Raw genomic sequence first — 15,878 nt, forward strand, 5'->3', positions numbered from 1 at the left:
GACACTCTCTGCACCCGGCACACACAAAGACATCCTCCTTGGCTAGATCATGTCTGTTCCAGAGAGTTCGGTAAACATTTCACAAGTTTCACATTTTTTTAGTCTGTGATGTGTTAGAGAATCGCCCCCCTCAGTTCTCCCCGAGGCACTCCTGCCACTTTGTGCCCGTTGCTTTGCTACTCTAGTCTGGGGCATGATATTTTAAATTAATAAGATCAACAAATTTAATTAATTAATTGTCAATGCTACACTATCTAATAGAATCCTAAATGCAGTGATGTGTATTACACTATACAGGGTGTTTCAGTTAAAAGTTTCAGAACTTCTAAGAGGGGTGGGATACATCCCGACAACTCGAAATCATATAGCAATGTGGGGTCGGAAATGCTTTCCTGAAGCGGTGTTGTACACAGAAGCACCATAAAGAAAAGAGACCGTAAGTGAGAAATCGTTTTAATAATACATGAAAAGAAGCAAAAGGTACATGGATTAAAGTAAGTGTTCGAAGTTTCTTCCACGGGCTACAATGCACGCCTCACATCTCCGACGCATGGACATCCGAACATTCTGGAATACTCCAGGCGAATTTCGAATTTCTTCGGCAGCTACTGCAATTCTTGCAACCAGCTCCTCAGCATTGTCAACAGGGGTGTCATAAACTAGCAATTTCATATGACCCCAGAAATAAAAATCAAGACATGATAGGTCGGGTGACCGAGCAGGCCAACGCACGGGACCACCACGTCCGATCCACTGTTGACCAAATGTGACATCCAGGTAGTTACGAACATCTCCGCTATAATGGGCAGGGGCTCCATCGTGTTGGAACCACATTGTCTGTTGCGTCGATGCAGAAATCTGTTCATCTCTCAAAAGTTGTGGCAATACTTGCTGCAGAAAGATCAAGTAGATAGGTCCGGTTAGACGACACGGTAACAGGTAAGGTCCGATGAGGTGATCTCCCATAATACCGGCCCATACATTGACCAAAAATCGAATCTGTGCTGCACGACGTCGTATTGCATGCGGGTTCTCGACCGCCCAGATATGGTCGTTATGCGTGTTGAAAATTCCTTCCCTTGTGAAGGATGCCTCATCGGAAAACAACACTTCAGCAGGAAAAAGGGGATTTGTAGCACATTTTCCAAAGTACCACTGTGCGAAAGCAATACGAGGTTGAAGAAACTTCGAACACTTACTTTAATCCATGTACCTTTTGCTTCTTTTCATGTATTATTAAAACGATTTCTCACTTACGGTCTCTTTTCTTTTTATGGTGCTTCTGTGTACAACACCGCTTCAGGAAAGCATTTCCGACCCCACATTGGTATATGATTTCGAGTTGTCAGGATGTACCCTACCCCTCTTAGAAGTTCTGAAACGTTTAACTGAAACACCCGGTATAATTTTATGTTAGAGCTACCTAGTTACCACAATTAAAAATTTGAATTCCCTACCACTCTACACAAAAACAACGGCTGCCAGATTCAAATGAAACAACGGTTTTATGTAAATTAAGTAGTAATCTACAAATACTCTTATCTATTTAAAAATAACCAGCGTAACTAGAACTATAAGGCGACTTATAAAATACAATATAAAATAACAATTAGGTAAATAAAATGGCAAACACTTATCGCTTTTTCGGAGCCTATAATTCACAGCTGTAGTGCAATACCAGTGGATGTCTGTAGTAGTAGTAGTAGTGGCATGTGATACAAGAAAGCAAGTGTATGAGCTTATGCAGAATCAGCCAAAAAAAAAACAAAAAACACACCATTCCCTCCAAATGCCTGTCCAGTTCCTCCTTAAATTTATTCAACCTGTCAACTTCCAACGACAGATGGAAGAGTGTTCCAGCAATTACCCACCCGCTGGCTAAAGGCAAATTTCAGCACATCTATTCTACATCTGTCCTTTCTTAATTTGAATTTATGCCCCTTGGGTTCGTAATCTGAACAAGTGGAAGGATCCCATCAGAATTCAGCGTGCTCAACCCATTCAAGGCCTTATACACCTCAATCAGATCACCGCGCAGGTGCCTAGTCTCCGGCCACTGCAATTTGCAAAACTTAAGCCTCTCTTGGTAAGCGGATCCCTTCATTTCCCTCACCAATCTTGTTGCCCTTCTCTGTACACGCTCAAATAAATCTACATCCTTCCTAAAATGAGGCCTCCAGACCTGTACACAGTACTCAAGGCGTGGCTTGACCATTGCCTTATACAGGGTGTCAATCACCTCCTTTTCCCTGCTAGCAAAATTCCTATATATCATTGACAAAACCCCATGACCGGTCCTGGCAGCCTGTCTGCATTGCTCAGAAAACGTCATATCTGACTGCACAATTACTCCCAGGTCTTTTTCATTTTCTACCACCTTAAGTGTAGTACCACACAGTTGGTACGTTTCTCTGGGATTACTTCTACCCATATGCAGTACTTTGCATTTGTCAAGGTTAAACTTCAGTTGCCACTTCTTAGCCCATCTGCCTAAATTATCTAGATCCTGTTGCATTAGCACACTGCCATTACTGTCGTTAACAACCCTGCCAACCTTTGTATCATCTGAAAACTTCGGAACTAAGCCTGATATACCTTCATCAATATCATTGATAAATATACAAAAGAACAGTGGACCCAACACCGAACCCTGTGGGATTCCACTAATAACATTAGTCCACGAAGAGCAGCACCCATTGATTACCACCCTCTGTCTTCTCCCACTTAACCATCCTTTTATCCATTGTAGCAACTTACCCTTAATACCATTCTGCTCCAATCTGTACAATAGTCTTTCATGCGCAACAGTGTCAAAAGCTTTCCTGAAATCCAAATATATGATATCAAAATTATTTTTTGCATCCAGTTCCTTTGTAACCACATCATAATATCCTATCAAATTTGTCAGAACAAGACTTTCCCTTAACAGCCCATGCTGTGTCTGAATTATTGCTGCAGTCTTGTTATGTTATGTTATGTTATTTGGTTTTATAGGAGAATTAGCAACTAAGGCCATATTGCTCCGGGGATATGCGGTTGTCATTGCCTGACCTTTCCGCATCCTCTGTATTTGGTGGTCACGGGCTCGAACGCCGGTCTAATCAAGAAGCATGTGCTATGCACTGCTGGTCCTGTCCACCTGGTTACGGAGGCGCCTCTGCAGTCTTGTCTAGATGATCCTGCAATGCATCTTTAACCAGTGACTCCATTATTTTACCCGGAACAGAAGTTAAACTAACTGGTATGTAATTACTCGTGTCACCCTTCGATCCCCCTTTGTGAATTGGGGATACATTTGCACATCTCCAGTCCGTGGGAACCTCCCCTGAGTCCAAGGATGCTCTCATAATTATGGCTAAGGGTTTGCTTAGTTGCTTTGCCGCCTCCTTTAATATAACTGGATAGATCCCATCCACCCCAGGTTCTTTTCTTATGTTTAATTTCAACAATTTCTCCTCCACTTTGCTCTCAGTTATTACACCTCTGTCTGTCCATCTACATGCTGTTTATCTGTATGTACTCAGCTCCTAATTTATGGATTTTCACTAAATTTCATTTTATACTTGGCTCTTTTAGAAAATTTTGCTAATTTCATTAAAGTCAAACCAACAGAAATCTGGCAATTATTATTTCTTTGTCCATATGACCATATGTAATAATTTGACCTTCAATGAATGAAGTTTTATGGAATTTTATATTTGGCTCTTTTAGAAAGTCTCATCAAACCATCCTAAATTTTATAAATATTGGACTAATAGAAATTGGTCGAATTATTCTTTATTTGCTTTCTTTTTCTTTTTTTTTTTTTAACACATATCACATAGGCTATCCATATACTGTAAATGAAGTGCACTAGATATTTTTTTTTAGATAAATCATGTATTTTTACTTTTTGCTAACAGGCTTGAAATGTATGCTGTGCTTTATATTTCAAGAGATTGTATAAACTCTTTTCAGTGGTACTCTTTACGGTAGTACTCTTTCCAAATGGGAAATTCTCTGTGAAGTAATCATAGAGCCCACTATGTATTTTATAATAAGTAATACTGTTCAAGGCTGAGTTCAAAATGGATGTCAAATGAACTGATTAGTTTAGTAGCAGAGCAGAAAAATTCATGGGATAAATCTAATGATAAGGTGACAGAAATTTAGAGTAAATGTAAACTAGTCTGCAATTGAATCACTAAGGAGGGGATAGGTAGACTAAGGCAGATTATGAAAACTTGTTGGCTAAAAATGCAATGAAAGGTAATAAAAAAAAATCCTTTAGTTTTGTTAACACTAGAAGGAAAGGGGTAAACCAATTTGGTCCACTATGAATAACTTGACCATTGATGATCCTGTTCATACCTAATTCTAAATGGGAGCTAAATGATTTTGCAAAATGAAAGGAAAGTGGGAGAGAAACCAAATTGATGCCCAGTGATTTGGGAGGCAGCCTTGCCCTAAAAAAAATAATAATTTGGAAAAATTTTATTTATTTATTATTTTATTTATTAGTAAAGAAATTCTTATGAGGAATTTTGTGATAACTATATACTTATAAGACTTCTAATTTCTAATTTAGGACACCAAAGGACATCAATGTCATAAATATTCAACAGTTTTTTAAATTACATATGTTAAAAAACCATAATAATAATATATAATAAGATCACATTTTCTTCAAAATGAAATGGAAATTTTATTTTTTCTCTTATCACTCTATCTTAAGGACATGATATCCATGTCTGATAAAATTAAAAAACCTGGAGATTAGGTTGTAAACCTGGAGAGGTGACAACCTGAATTATTAACTGTTGTGTCACACTTTTAATTTTGAGACAAATATCACAGTGGAGTTTCTCAACCACCAAATTTAGGTTTCAATAAAAATACTGGATAAACAAATTTTATAGATATCTTTAATTTTTTTTTTTTTTTGGTAATTTTCTTAGCTTTATACAATAAGAAAATGAAAAGAGAGAGAATCTTTATTACAGTTTACAACTATCCAAAATATGAGAATTACAACTGTTTATTAACTAACAAATGCATACAAAACAAAGCTTGCTCACAAGGGTGAAACAAGAAAATATAATAAAAATAAATACAGAAAATCCTAATAATGACCCATCATTCATGTTCAAGTGCATAATTATTATTATTATTATTAGTTATATGGTGCAAGGAAGCCTGAGGCTTATGCTGCACCAGCAAAAAAAAAATTCCCGAGTTACCCTGAGTGAGAGAGAGAGAGAGAGAGAGTAGAAGGGACTCACCAAGAAAGAGAAGAAGAAGAAGAATGATGATATCCAGCTCAGGACCCTGGGTGTGCCAAGCCCATACTCACGAAATGTGAGCCCCTGGGTTAAAAAAGAAAGGGAAAAAAGAAAGAAAATAAAAGAAAAAACTTCACCAGCAATGCAAAGCTTGCTGGTGAAGTTTTTATGATGATTGTGTACTGATGTCTTCCATTCTCCACTATCAAAACATAGGGAAAGCCCCAGAATTTTAGTCTGGATCCCTTTACAAGTCTGGAGCAGCTTACCCACCTGCTCCTACATTATATTTAGGAATTTACCTTTATTCTGTCTTATAGAAATTCTTCTTATCCTACTCCCCTGTATAACACCGATGAATTAACGAATGATAATTTAAAACTCAAAATGTGTTCCTCGCCTTCAGCCCATAAATGATTCAATACCCCAGGATTGCAGCCAAAGACCCCAACCGGACACCAGAAATATCAAACCCCATACAATTTCTAGTGAGGGAAACCATTAGGTCAGAAAAACCGCGACATTAAAAATATATGCTAAAATTGCAATAATAAAATTATAATCCACTAAAATTCCTCCCTGAAGTGAACCAAAACTTTGACATTTGTCGTACTCATAGGTTGGAATAAAACTGATGAGTGGTGTGTGTGTGTGTGTGTGTGTGTGTGTGTGTGTGTGTGTGTGTGTGTGTGTGTGTGTGTGTGTGTGTGTGTGTGTGTGTGTGTGTGTGTGTGTTAGTTACAATATTAATAGGAGATTAATTTTTAGTACGCATGCGGACAAACAAGATACCTGTCTGTACAATAAAAATAAAATGCAATACAATAAAATAAAACAATGTAGATAAAACACTGGATAAAAGCAACAAAACACTGAAGCTTTCAGAGGCAACTGCCTCCTTTTTCAACAGTCAAAAAGGAAAAAGGAGTTGGATGCCTCTGAAAGCTTCAGTGTTTTATCACTTTTATTGGTGTTTTATTGCTTTTATCGGTGTTTTATTTTACTTTATTGCATTTTATTTTTATTGTACAGACAGGTATCTTATTTTATCAGTTTTATCCAGTGTAATTGTACTATTAATTTTACTTATTTTATTTCATTTTATTATTATTATCTTAACAACTCTAATTTATTTTATTTTATTTCGTGTAATAAAAGTTTATAATGGTTGGTGTAGTATCATGCAGTCACTGTGATTATGTCCTTCTTATGTGTCACCTGAGCAAAAGTGTTAGGAACCCACCCATATTTAATTTACTCAATCCATTTAAAGCAGTACAGTAATATCCCGACTTACGCGAACTCGGAGTTACGCGGTTCTTGATTTTTTCGTTTGGCAACACTGCCGCCCACTATCTTCAAAGTCGTTTTTCATATGCTATCGATACATGGTGCGATGGCGGAGAGTGAGAGCGAAAAATGAACAAAATTCAACTTTGCTGCCGCATGAGCTGCACACACATATACAAGAATTTGCATTCCAACTGTCATATTTATATGTGTGCGTTCGAATTCGTGCTCAACTTTTGTCGGAAATTACATCGTTTTCACGAATAAAAAAACTTTCCAGGCTTTAAGGTTTCCAAAGACCGACTGACAATGATGGCCGGCAGGAATGCAGCTAGTGACTGCAAGTTAAAACCTCTCTTAATTTATCGCTCCGAAAACCCAAGAGTTTTAAAAAATATATCTAAAATTAGCTTACCAGTGATTTGGAAGTCAAATGATAAAGCTTGGGTGACAGCTTCGGTTTTTGAGGACTGGTTTGGTCACCACTTCATACCCGAAGTCAAACGTTATTGAAAATCTAAACAGATTCCATCTAAATTGATCCTTCTTATTAACAATGCACCCGGTCACCCTCCTGCCACCCTAATTAATTTCGACCGACATGTGAAAGTTGTGTTTTTGCCTCCAAACACAACCAGCTTGCTTCAACCGATGGACCAGGGAGTCATCAAAACATTCAAGGCCTACTACACGAGGCGTTCGTTTGCACATCTGAATGAAGCTATGAGACAAAATAGCGAGATATCTGTTAAAGACTTTTGGAAACAATTCAATGTTTTAGATGCCGTAAGAATCATTGAAGAATCTTGGGATGAAATTCACAAAAAAACATTGAATGGTGTCTGGAAGAAACTTTGTCCATTTTTTTTCAAAAACGAGATGAAAACAACGCCAGAAACTGATCATGCCGCTCATATGATAGAAGAAGTTGTTAATCTTGCTAGGCAATTAGATTTGGAAGTCAATGGTGATGATGTCAACGAGCTGTTGGATTCACATACTGAGGAGCTGACAATGAATGAGCTCATAGAGATGCGTGAGCAAAACGTCACTGAATTATCCGACACTTCAGACCCAGTTCCACCAGAAAAGCACATGAGAATTGCAAGCTTGACAGAAGGTTTCAGCTCAATTGAAAAGGGCTTAAAAATTTTAGAAAACACAGACTCCAATGAAGAACGCGTTATAGCTACAAAGCAAGGAATAAAAAATTATTAGCTTGCTACGAAGCAATTCTGCGTGAAAAAAAGAAGGTGCCGTGTCGTTAGACAAATTTGTTAGATTTTATGAAGCCATCGATGTCGAAATAACTTTTTACGTAACTCATTTATTTTTTTAATACATAATTTGTATTAATATGTATAAATAACTGCAATTTTATTAAATATTTTTCTTTTAAACTAGTGTTTTTGTTAGTCCTTGGTCCCAATTAAACAAAATTTATATGTATTTATATGAAAAGTTGTACCCCGACTTACGCGAATTCGACTTAAGCGATTTTCGTCGGACCCACCTATCGCGTTACTTCGGGGTATTACTGTACATACTTCAGTCAGGTCCCCTTGCAGATCCCTAGTTACCACAGGCTGAAATTTGCAGAAATTAAGTCTTTTAGGTAAGACTTTTGTGCCCTTGACTAATGTTGCCCATCTCTGCAATGTTCCAAAAAACATCCACATTTTTTTTAAGTGAGGCTTTCAGATCTGTACCAGTACTCAAGATGCAACCTAGCCATTGCAATTACCTCTTCGTCCTTGTTGGAAAAAAATGCTGCACAGTAATCCCCGAATAACACACCAGTTAGGTGTGTGTGTGTGATACACCACTCAGGGTGGTGTATCACCTAACTGGTGTGTTATTCGCAGATTACTGTTAACTATATGCAATAATAGTAGTTGTAGTAATGGCAAATGATGCAAGAAAGCAAGCTTACATAGCATCAGCCAAAAAAAAAAAAAAAAAATCACCCATCTGTACTCTCCAAGAATTTGTCTGGTTCTGCCTTGAATTTATTCAACTCTCCCACTTCCACAACACAAGATGGAAGCTTGTTCCAACAATCAACCACCTACTCGCTGAGGACAAACTTCCACACATCTATCCTGCAACCACCCTTCCTCAACTTGAATTTATGTCCCCTCATGTGCATAGTCCTGGCAACTGGAAGAAAGCCATTAACATTCAGCTTACTCAATCCATTCAGGACTTTCAACACCTCAATCAGATCTCCCGCCAGGTGCCTGGTCTCGAGACATAACCATGGCCTTATACAAAGGGATAATCAACTCCTTATCCCTGCTGGAAAAGTTTCTGTATATCATTGACAAAACAACATGAGCTATCCTGGAAGCATGTCTGCACTGCTCAGAGAATTTCATGTCAGACTGCACAATTACCCCCACGACTTTTTCATTCTCTACTACCCTGAGTGTAGTACTACACAGATGATAAGTTACTCTGGAGTTACTGCTACCACTGTACAGTACCTTGCATTTGTCAACATTAAACTTAAACTGCCATTTCTTCCCCCATCAACTCAATTTTCCAAGATCTTGTTGTAGTAGCTCACCCTGCTAACTGTCATTAAATACCCTGCCAATTTTTCTATCCATCTGCAAACTTACACATTAAGCCTGATATCCTTCATCAATAACATTGATAAATATTGAAAACAACAATGGGCCCAGGGCTTAACCCTGGGGAACTCCACTGATAACATTAATCCCCAAAGAACAGTACCCATCGATAACCACTCTCTGCCATCTTCCACTTAACCAACCCTTTATCCATAGCAGTAACTTGCCCTTAATGCCACATTCCTCGAGATTGTACAGCAATCTTTTATGTGCAACAGTATTGTTGTTGTTGTTATTTGTTTTTAGGAGAATTGACAACTAAGGCCATATTACTCCGGGTGGGATATGCGGTGGTCAATTCCCTGACCTTTCCATATCCTCCGTATTTGGTGGTCACGAGCTCGAACCCCGGTCTAATCAAGAAGTGTGTGCTACGCACTGCTGCTCCTGCCCACCTGGCTACGGAGGCGCCCAACAGTATTAAAAGCCTTCCTGAAATCCAAGTATATGATGTCAAAATTATTTTTTGAATCCAGTTCCTTGGTCACTGCATCATATTAACCTATCAGATTGGTTAGACAAGACCACCCCCCCCCCTTTAGAAATCTATGCTATGATTGCAGTATAATTGCATGCTTGTCCAGATGGTCCTGCATTACTTCTTTAACCAGTGATTTCACTAGTTTCCCTGGAACAGACATTAAGCTAACAGGTTTGTAATTACTCATGTCGCCTTTGATCCCCCCTTTATGAATTGGTGATACATTCGCACATATACAGTCCACAAGGATCTCCCTGAATCCAAGGATTCTCTCAAAATTACGGTTAAGGGTTTCCTTACCTCCTTCACTGTCTCCCTTAATATAATTGATAGATCCCATCCAACCCAGATGCCTTACCGATGTTTAACTTCGACGATTTCTTTTCCACTTTCCTCTCAGTTATCACAAAGTCATTTTGCTCCTGATTAGAGTTTAATAAACTTCTGACATCCCCTTCCCTAAAAAATTCCTCATGGGTGAATGTAGACGCAAAATACCTATTCAATTTGTCCACAACCTGAGCAGAGTTATCAACAGTTATGCATAGATACCAAATGGTTCAATGTGATTCAACCCTGTTCTTCTACTATTAATATAAGCGTACAAGTCTTTGCTGTCTTTCTTTGCATTCTTTGGAGAGAATTCTCATAATCTGCCTTAGCTTGCCTAACCTCCTTTGTGACTTGATTGAAGAATAATTTATATCTACCATAGGCTTCTGTCTCACTGATAATTTATATGCATCGATTTAGGCCTTGAACAGTATTTCAAGGTACTGGGGCTTTTCATATGTTAGTATAAAAAGCCTAATAGCTTCTTTGATTGCTTCCCTGATTCCTTCCTATTTAGAATTTGCTGTTAGTAACATCATCAACTGATCCACTACACACATTTTAAAAACTATCTGAGACCTCTGTGGTCACCCTTATGAAAGCAAAAGCCCTTCCCTTTACCCTTGACAGTAGTTATGTCTTTAATTAAATTCCACATTAGTGCACTGTGATCACTGCCACCCAGTATGTCTGCAGATTCTTAATGCATGAAGAATCACTGATAATAACTAGATCAAGAGTACTGCTTCCTCTTGTTGGATCTCTAACATGTTGCGGTAGAAAACAGTCATCCAAGAAATCCACAAAAGTCTTGCTAGTATGTGTGAGTGACCAACTCACAAATTCCAGTCAACATCTGAAAAGTTAAAATCCCCCATTATGAGACATTCTGATTTGCTGTCCCACTCTATTTCTCTGTATAGCTGTTTGGTATACTCATCACAGTCATTAGGCCTATAATTAAGAGTATGGTGAGTACTCTCAATTGAGAGTACTCACCGTACTCTCAATTTTGTTTTCCCAGTGCTTAAATTGCATTTAAGCACTGGGAATTGTATTGTTTTCCCAGTGCTTAAATTGTAAAGTGTATGACATAAATTCAGAAAGCTAGACTTAACATTATTCAATTAAACACCCAGTGAGTTAAACAAATTACAGAAATCGATAACAGCAAGAAGTGAACAACAAAGTAAACTTGAAATAACTTATATGACCAAAATTATATTTTATGAAATAAAATAAAATGAAATATAATTCAAAGTAAGGTGAGTACTCTCAGCTATATGACCAGAAAATTATATTAAGCAAAAAAGGAACAGGTACTTACAGAAAGCTGGTAACAGCAGCTTCCTGTAACTGATGCATACTCATAACCAACCAATTGCTTAGTTGTGATAATGCTTAGTCTCACATATGTCTTTCACACAGCATATCTTAGACAGCATTTTATTTTCTTGTTATATCACAATGCTAGTCAGAAATATGGTAGAAAAATCAGTATCTCAAATCCAGAGCTTCAGGGATTTCGTATTACAGCATATATTTTTAATGCTGACTTTCTAATACTATAAACCATGTGAAAAGATACACACTTTACTATGCATTAAAATTAGTTAAATAGCACAAAGCAAATTGAATGCAAGAATGAATTCCAAGCATGAAATTCTCCAAACATACATTTGGATCAAATATTTTTGTGTTGTGTTTATTGTAGTGTTTAACTTCAGGTAAGTTTCTTTATTTGCATTTAGATACTTAATGGATATTTATTTGATAAACCCTGTGTTAGGTTTAACACAAGATTAAAGTTCTTATCCTGAACTAGTTACCAGTCCCCTGCATAAAGACTCACAAACTTGTTTGTCCTAAATCATGCTGCTGTTTATAATACCCCAATTGTTCCACCACAACAACTTCTCTACTAGCAGAATATTTTTAATGGCAGTAGTATGCACAGCTACAGTACAATTTCAGCTTGTGGCCATGTGTGGGTGTGTGATTGTGCATGCATGGCAAACTAATACCCCTCATATCTTTTTAAAAAATAATAACAACCATAATATTTTATTTGCATTACCTCTTTCACATCGGCGGCCAGTAAACCCATAAACACAAGCACAACGGTCTGGACCAATGCATCGACCTCCATTTAAGCACGGCTCTCTGCATAATGCTAATGGGAAAAAATCATTTTTCTAAAATAAAAATAATGGTATCAGTCAGACGGTACACTTAAATTATCACTGATATCCTATGTTGCCATCAAGTCAAGAAATTCAATCAAATTCTGTGAGAAATTTAGGTTCTTGATAAAATTAAAAACAATTAACTGTCCAACAAGACACAAGATATCTAAATTAAATGTTACTAAAAAAAATGTAAATATTATTACAAGCAATACCTCATCCACTCAGCCCAAAAATCAACCATAAAAACTCAACAATTACAAATTTACCCTCAGATTCATAACAGAAAGATAATGAATTGGATGGATGAATTTGTACAATAGATATGAAATGAATTTGAAGATGAATTTGTATAGAAGTTATGTAATGAATTTGAGAATGAATTTGTACTAAGACACATAATGAATTTAAGGATTAATTTGTATGGCAGATATGTGATAGATTTTGCACCATTTGTGCAAAAAAAAATTCATTAAATTAAAAACTACACTTAAGATTTTAGTAATTTGCCTACTGTCCTTAGTCACTTTCTTTTATCTTGTCCTACAATACCGAGTGCACATTTTGTTGGTCATATAGTCATATATAGGAAAAACATTGTTTCCAAATCCATTAAAAACACAGATCATGCCACAGAAAATCAACTCTAAAAATACTTTCCATAATAATCAAAAATAGTATAATAATAAATGACATTAAAACAGCACAAAACACAACTTCAATTATACCAATAAAATTCACATTAGGAATCAGAGCATATACTAATACCTTATACTGAAATCTAAATAAAAAATAAGCAATACAGCTTACTCTACTCCACTCATAAATAAATATCAAGTGCAAAAAATCTTAATACTATTTACTGAATGTCAAGGGAGAGCAAAAAAATCAGGCACCTCTCAGTAAAATAATACCACTTCTATAAAAATAAATAAAAATAAAGATATATATATATATCATAAGTAATGTATGAATAGACAGAAGGACAGGAAATTTGCTAAGAACCATTGTTGAGTAAGATTCCTAAGTAAATACCATACAGTTGCACAATGGCAGCTGTAACCGAGTGTTGCATATAAATATCTTATAATGAATTGGGCTAAAATTGTATTTAATATGTAACAAGCATTATTTCATAGCAATGCAAGCATATTTAGAGTTTATCAAGTGAGACAATCCAATAACATTAAAGGGCTACATAAACTGATGTAGAAGACTGGCAGTTATGCTAAAAGAGGTGAAATATAGTGAGAGGTGTATAATGCTGAAATGCTAAAAGGAAATATTAAAAAGTTAATGTATGCAGTGTGTTATGTTTCAGGCATGTTAGCAAAATTATAGTAATTCTTGATTTATAGCAAAAAAATAAAAGCAACAACTTTTATACAGGAAAAAAATGAGAAAATTTATTTTCTGTACATCTGCCACCTTGTTCATTCATTTCTCCAACCACCAGGCAACAAACATAATATTCAGGCCTCAGCTACATGTGTTATATGTATGAAAAAAAAACATAATAAATAATTGCTCAGTTTTTATTAGCCTGATTTTAATAAAATTTGAGAAGACTAAACAAATCGTTCTAAGAGATCAAAACATAACATTTCATGAAAATCCATTCACTGGGAGTTGAATTATTACCTGCAAATGGATGGACAAATAAATAATAATTGTCAGATTTCTATTGGTCTAATTTTAATGAAATTTATAATAGTTCTACAAATCTTTCTAAAAGGCCCAAATATAAAATTTCATGAAATCCATCAACTGGGAGCCAAGTTATTATATGCAGACAAAAAAATACAGCAATACCTTGCTTAGCACGGCTTCAAACAGCACGGGTTTCACTATAACACGGTTTTCAATTAAGTTTAAGTCAAAAATTTACTGTAAATATTAAAACTCATTAAATAGCCTAGACACGTACTCGACTAGATATATATGCTGCGTTGTCATAAATATGCTTAATTAAGTATATCTATGAACTTCATTAAGTGCTACATTTTAGACTTGTGGCATTACTGTATATGCTACAAAATGTCTCACATGTGCTGTTACTGTTATTTGTTATTTGGTTTTTAGGAGCATTAGCGACTAAGGCCATATTGCTCCGGGAATATGCGGTGGTCATTCCCTGACCTTTCCGCATCCTCTGTATTTGGTGGTGACGGGCTCGAACCCCGGTCTAATCAAGAAGCGTGTGCTACGCACTGCTGCTCCTTCCCACCTGGCTACGGAGGCGCCCTCTCTCATGTGCATGTGACAATAGCTCTCCTCAGGTAGTCAGCTGCAACATGCAACAGTGTTCAGTATTCTTAATTTCCTCTTGTTTTTGAGAAGACATGACAGCTTTTAAAACTTTTCATTTCACATTTTTTACCCCTTTAAATACGATCAAAAATATATCTGCATCTTGGCTTGAAATCACTGCCAACAACATGCATTCTTTTGGCAGCATGTTTTGTCCCATTTGGTAAATGATTTCACTGGTTTTGAATCGCAAGTTCAGACAACTGCCAAAAACATTGTGAAGATCAGAAAAGACTGGGATTCGAAACTTTGGACACTGTCAATGTATGTGACTGCACTGACTCTCATGCAAGTGATTTAGATGGTGCAACTCTCCTTGAAATTGATGAGAAAACTGCATATGAAGAAAAGGAAAACAATTCTGAAGTGCCACCAAAAGTATTTTCAACAGAAGATTGGAGAAAGTTTTTCGGGGGTTGACATGGCTTGCGAGGCAATTATGAATGGAGATCCGAACGTTGAACATAGCATCAAGATACAGCAAATTTTACAAGATGGGATTCGATACTACAAAGACTTGAACACCAAGAAAAAGAAAAGAAGGGATCACCAGACTTCATTATTGAAATACCTAAATAAACAACTGCTTTTTTTAAAGCTTTTTTCTTTTCTCTCATGATGTTACCTTTTCATTAAAAAAATTTTTTCAATATTTTTTTATTTCAAATCCTTTCAATTGGCTATCAAGTGCAAATTGTTTATAGATTTATTATAATTTGTTTATAGACTGTTTCTCTGGTATGCATTCAATTAAAACACATTATAATTATACCTCAATCAGCATGGTTTCACATAACACGGAATAGTTTCAGTACCAATTATCAGTGCTATGTGGTTTATTCAGTGGCGGATTAAGGATAGTTGGGGGCCCTAGGCAAATTATTTTTGGGCCCCCCCCAAAAAAAATTATAATAAAAAAGAATAAAAGTTAGGTGGCAAATAAATGAAATTTTGTACTTTTGAATTTTTTTAACTTCTCGATTTTTCTGCCTGTTAAAGGGTTAAAGGATGATATATAATAAAAATTAGTTTAATGAATAATTTTTTATGTCGTTTTTACAAATTTACTTTGCAAATTTCAGAATTTGCGAATTTCTTGATTATGTCTTCAAAGTTTATTTTTTCAGCAAACTCATGTTCAATGGAAATTAGGGATAAGGCATTTAAATTAGGCATTTAATCACTCTTGGCTCATTACAGCCATTGGTATTGCAGCATTATTTAAAGCGTAGATAGTCTGCGCTGTTCAAAATACGTATTGAAACGTAATAATTGTTTTGAGACTTCATTATTGAAATACCTAAATAAACAACTGCTTTTTTTAAAGCTTTTTTCTTTTCTCTCATGATGTTACCTTTTCATTAAAAAAATTTTTTCAATA

The 15,878-nt window shown here is 36.1% G+C and overlaps 1 protein-coding gene across 3 annotated transcripts in view; it reads right to left on the reverse strand.

Moving 5' to 3' along the window:
- Positions 1–15,878, reverse strand: part of LOC150080668 (fibrillin-2-like) — a 1,460,049-nt gene that overhangs the window by 1,312,015 nt on the left and 132,156 nt on the right. For all 3 annotated transcript variants that reach the window (XM_090381969.1, XM_090381968.1, XM_090381967.1), the window contains exon 4: positions 12,079–12,174. In XM_090381969.1, the coding sequence (XP_090238095.1) occupies positions 12,079–12,174 (96 nt within the window). The remainder of the gene's footprint in view (positions 1–12,078; positions 12,175–15,878) is intronic.

The sequence above is a fragment of the Mastigoproctus giganteus genome, chromosome 9 (assembly GCF_048544385.1).
Source record: "Mastigoproctus giganteus isolate SK-2022 chromosome 9, ASM4854438v1, whole genome shotgun sequence".
Lineage (NCBI taxonomy): Eukaryota > Metazoa > Arthropoda > Arachnida > Uropygi > Thelyphonidae > Mastigoproctus > Mastigoproctus giganteus.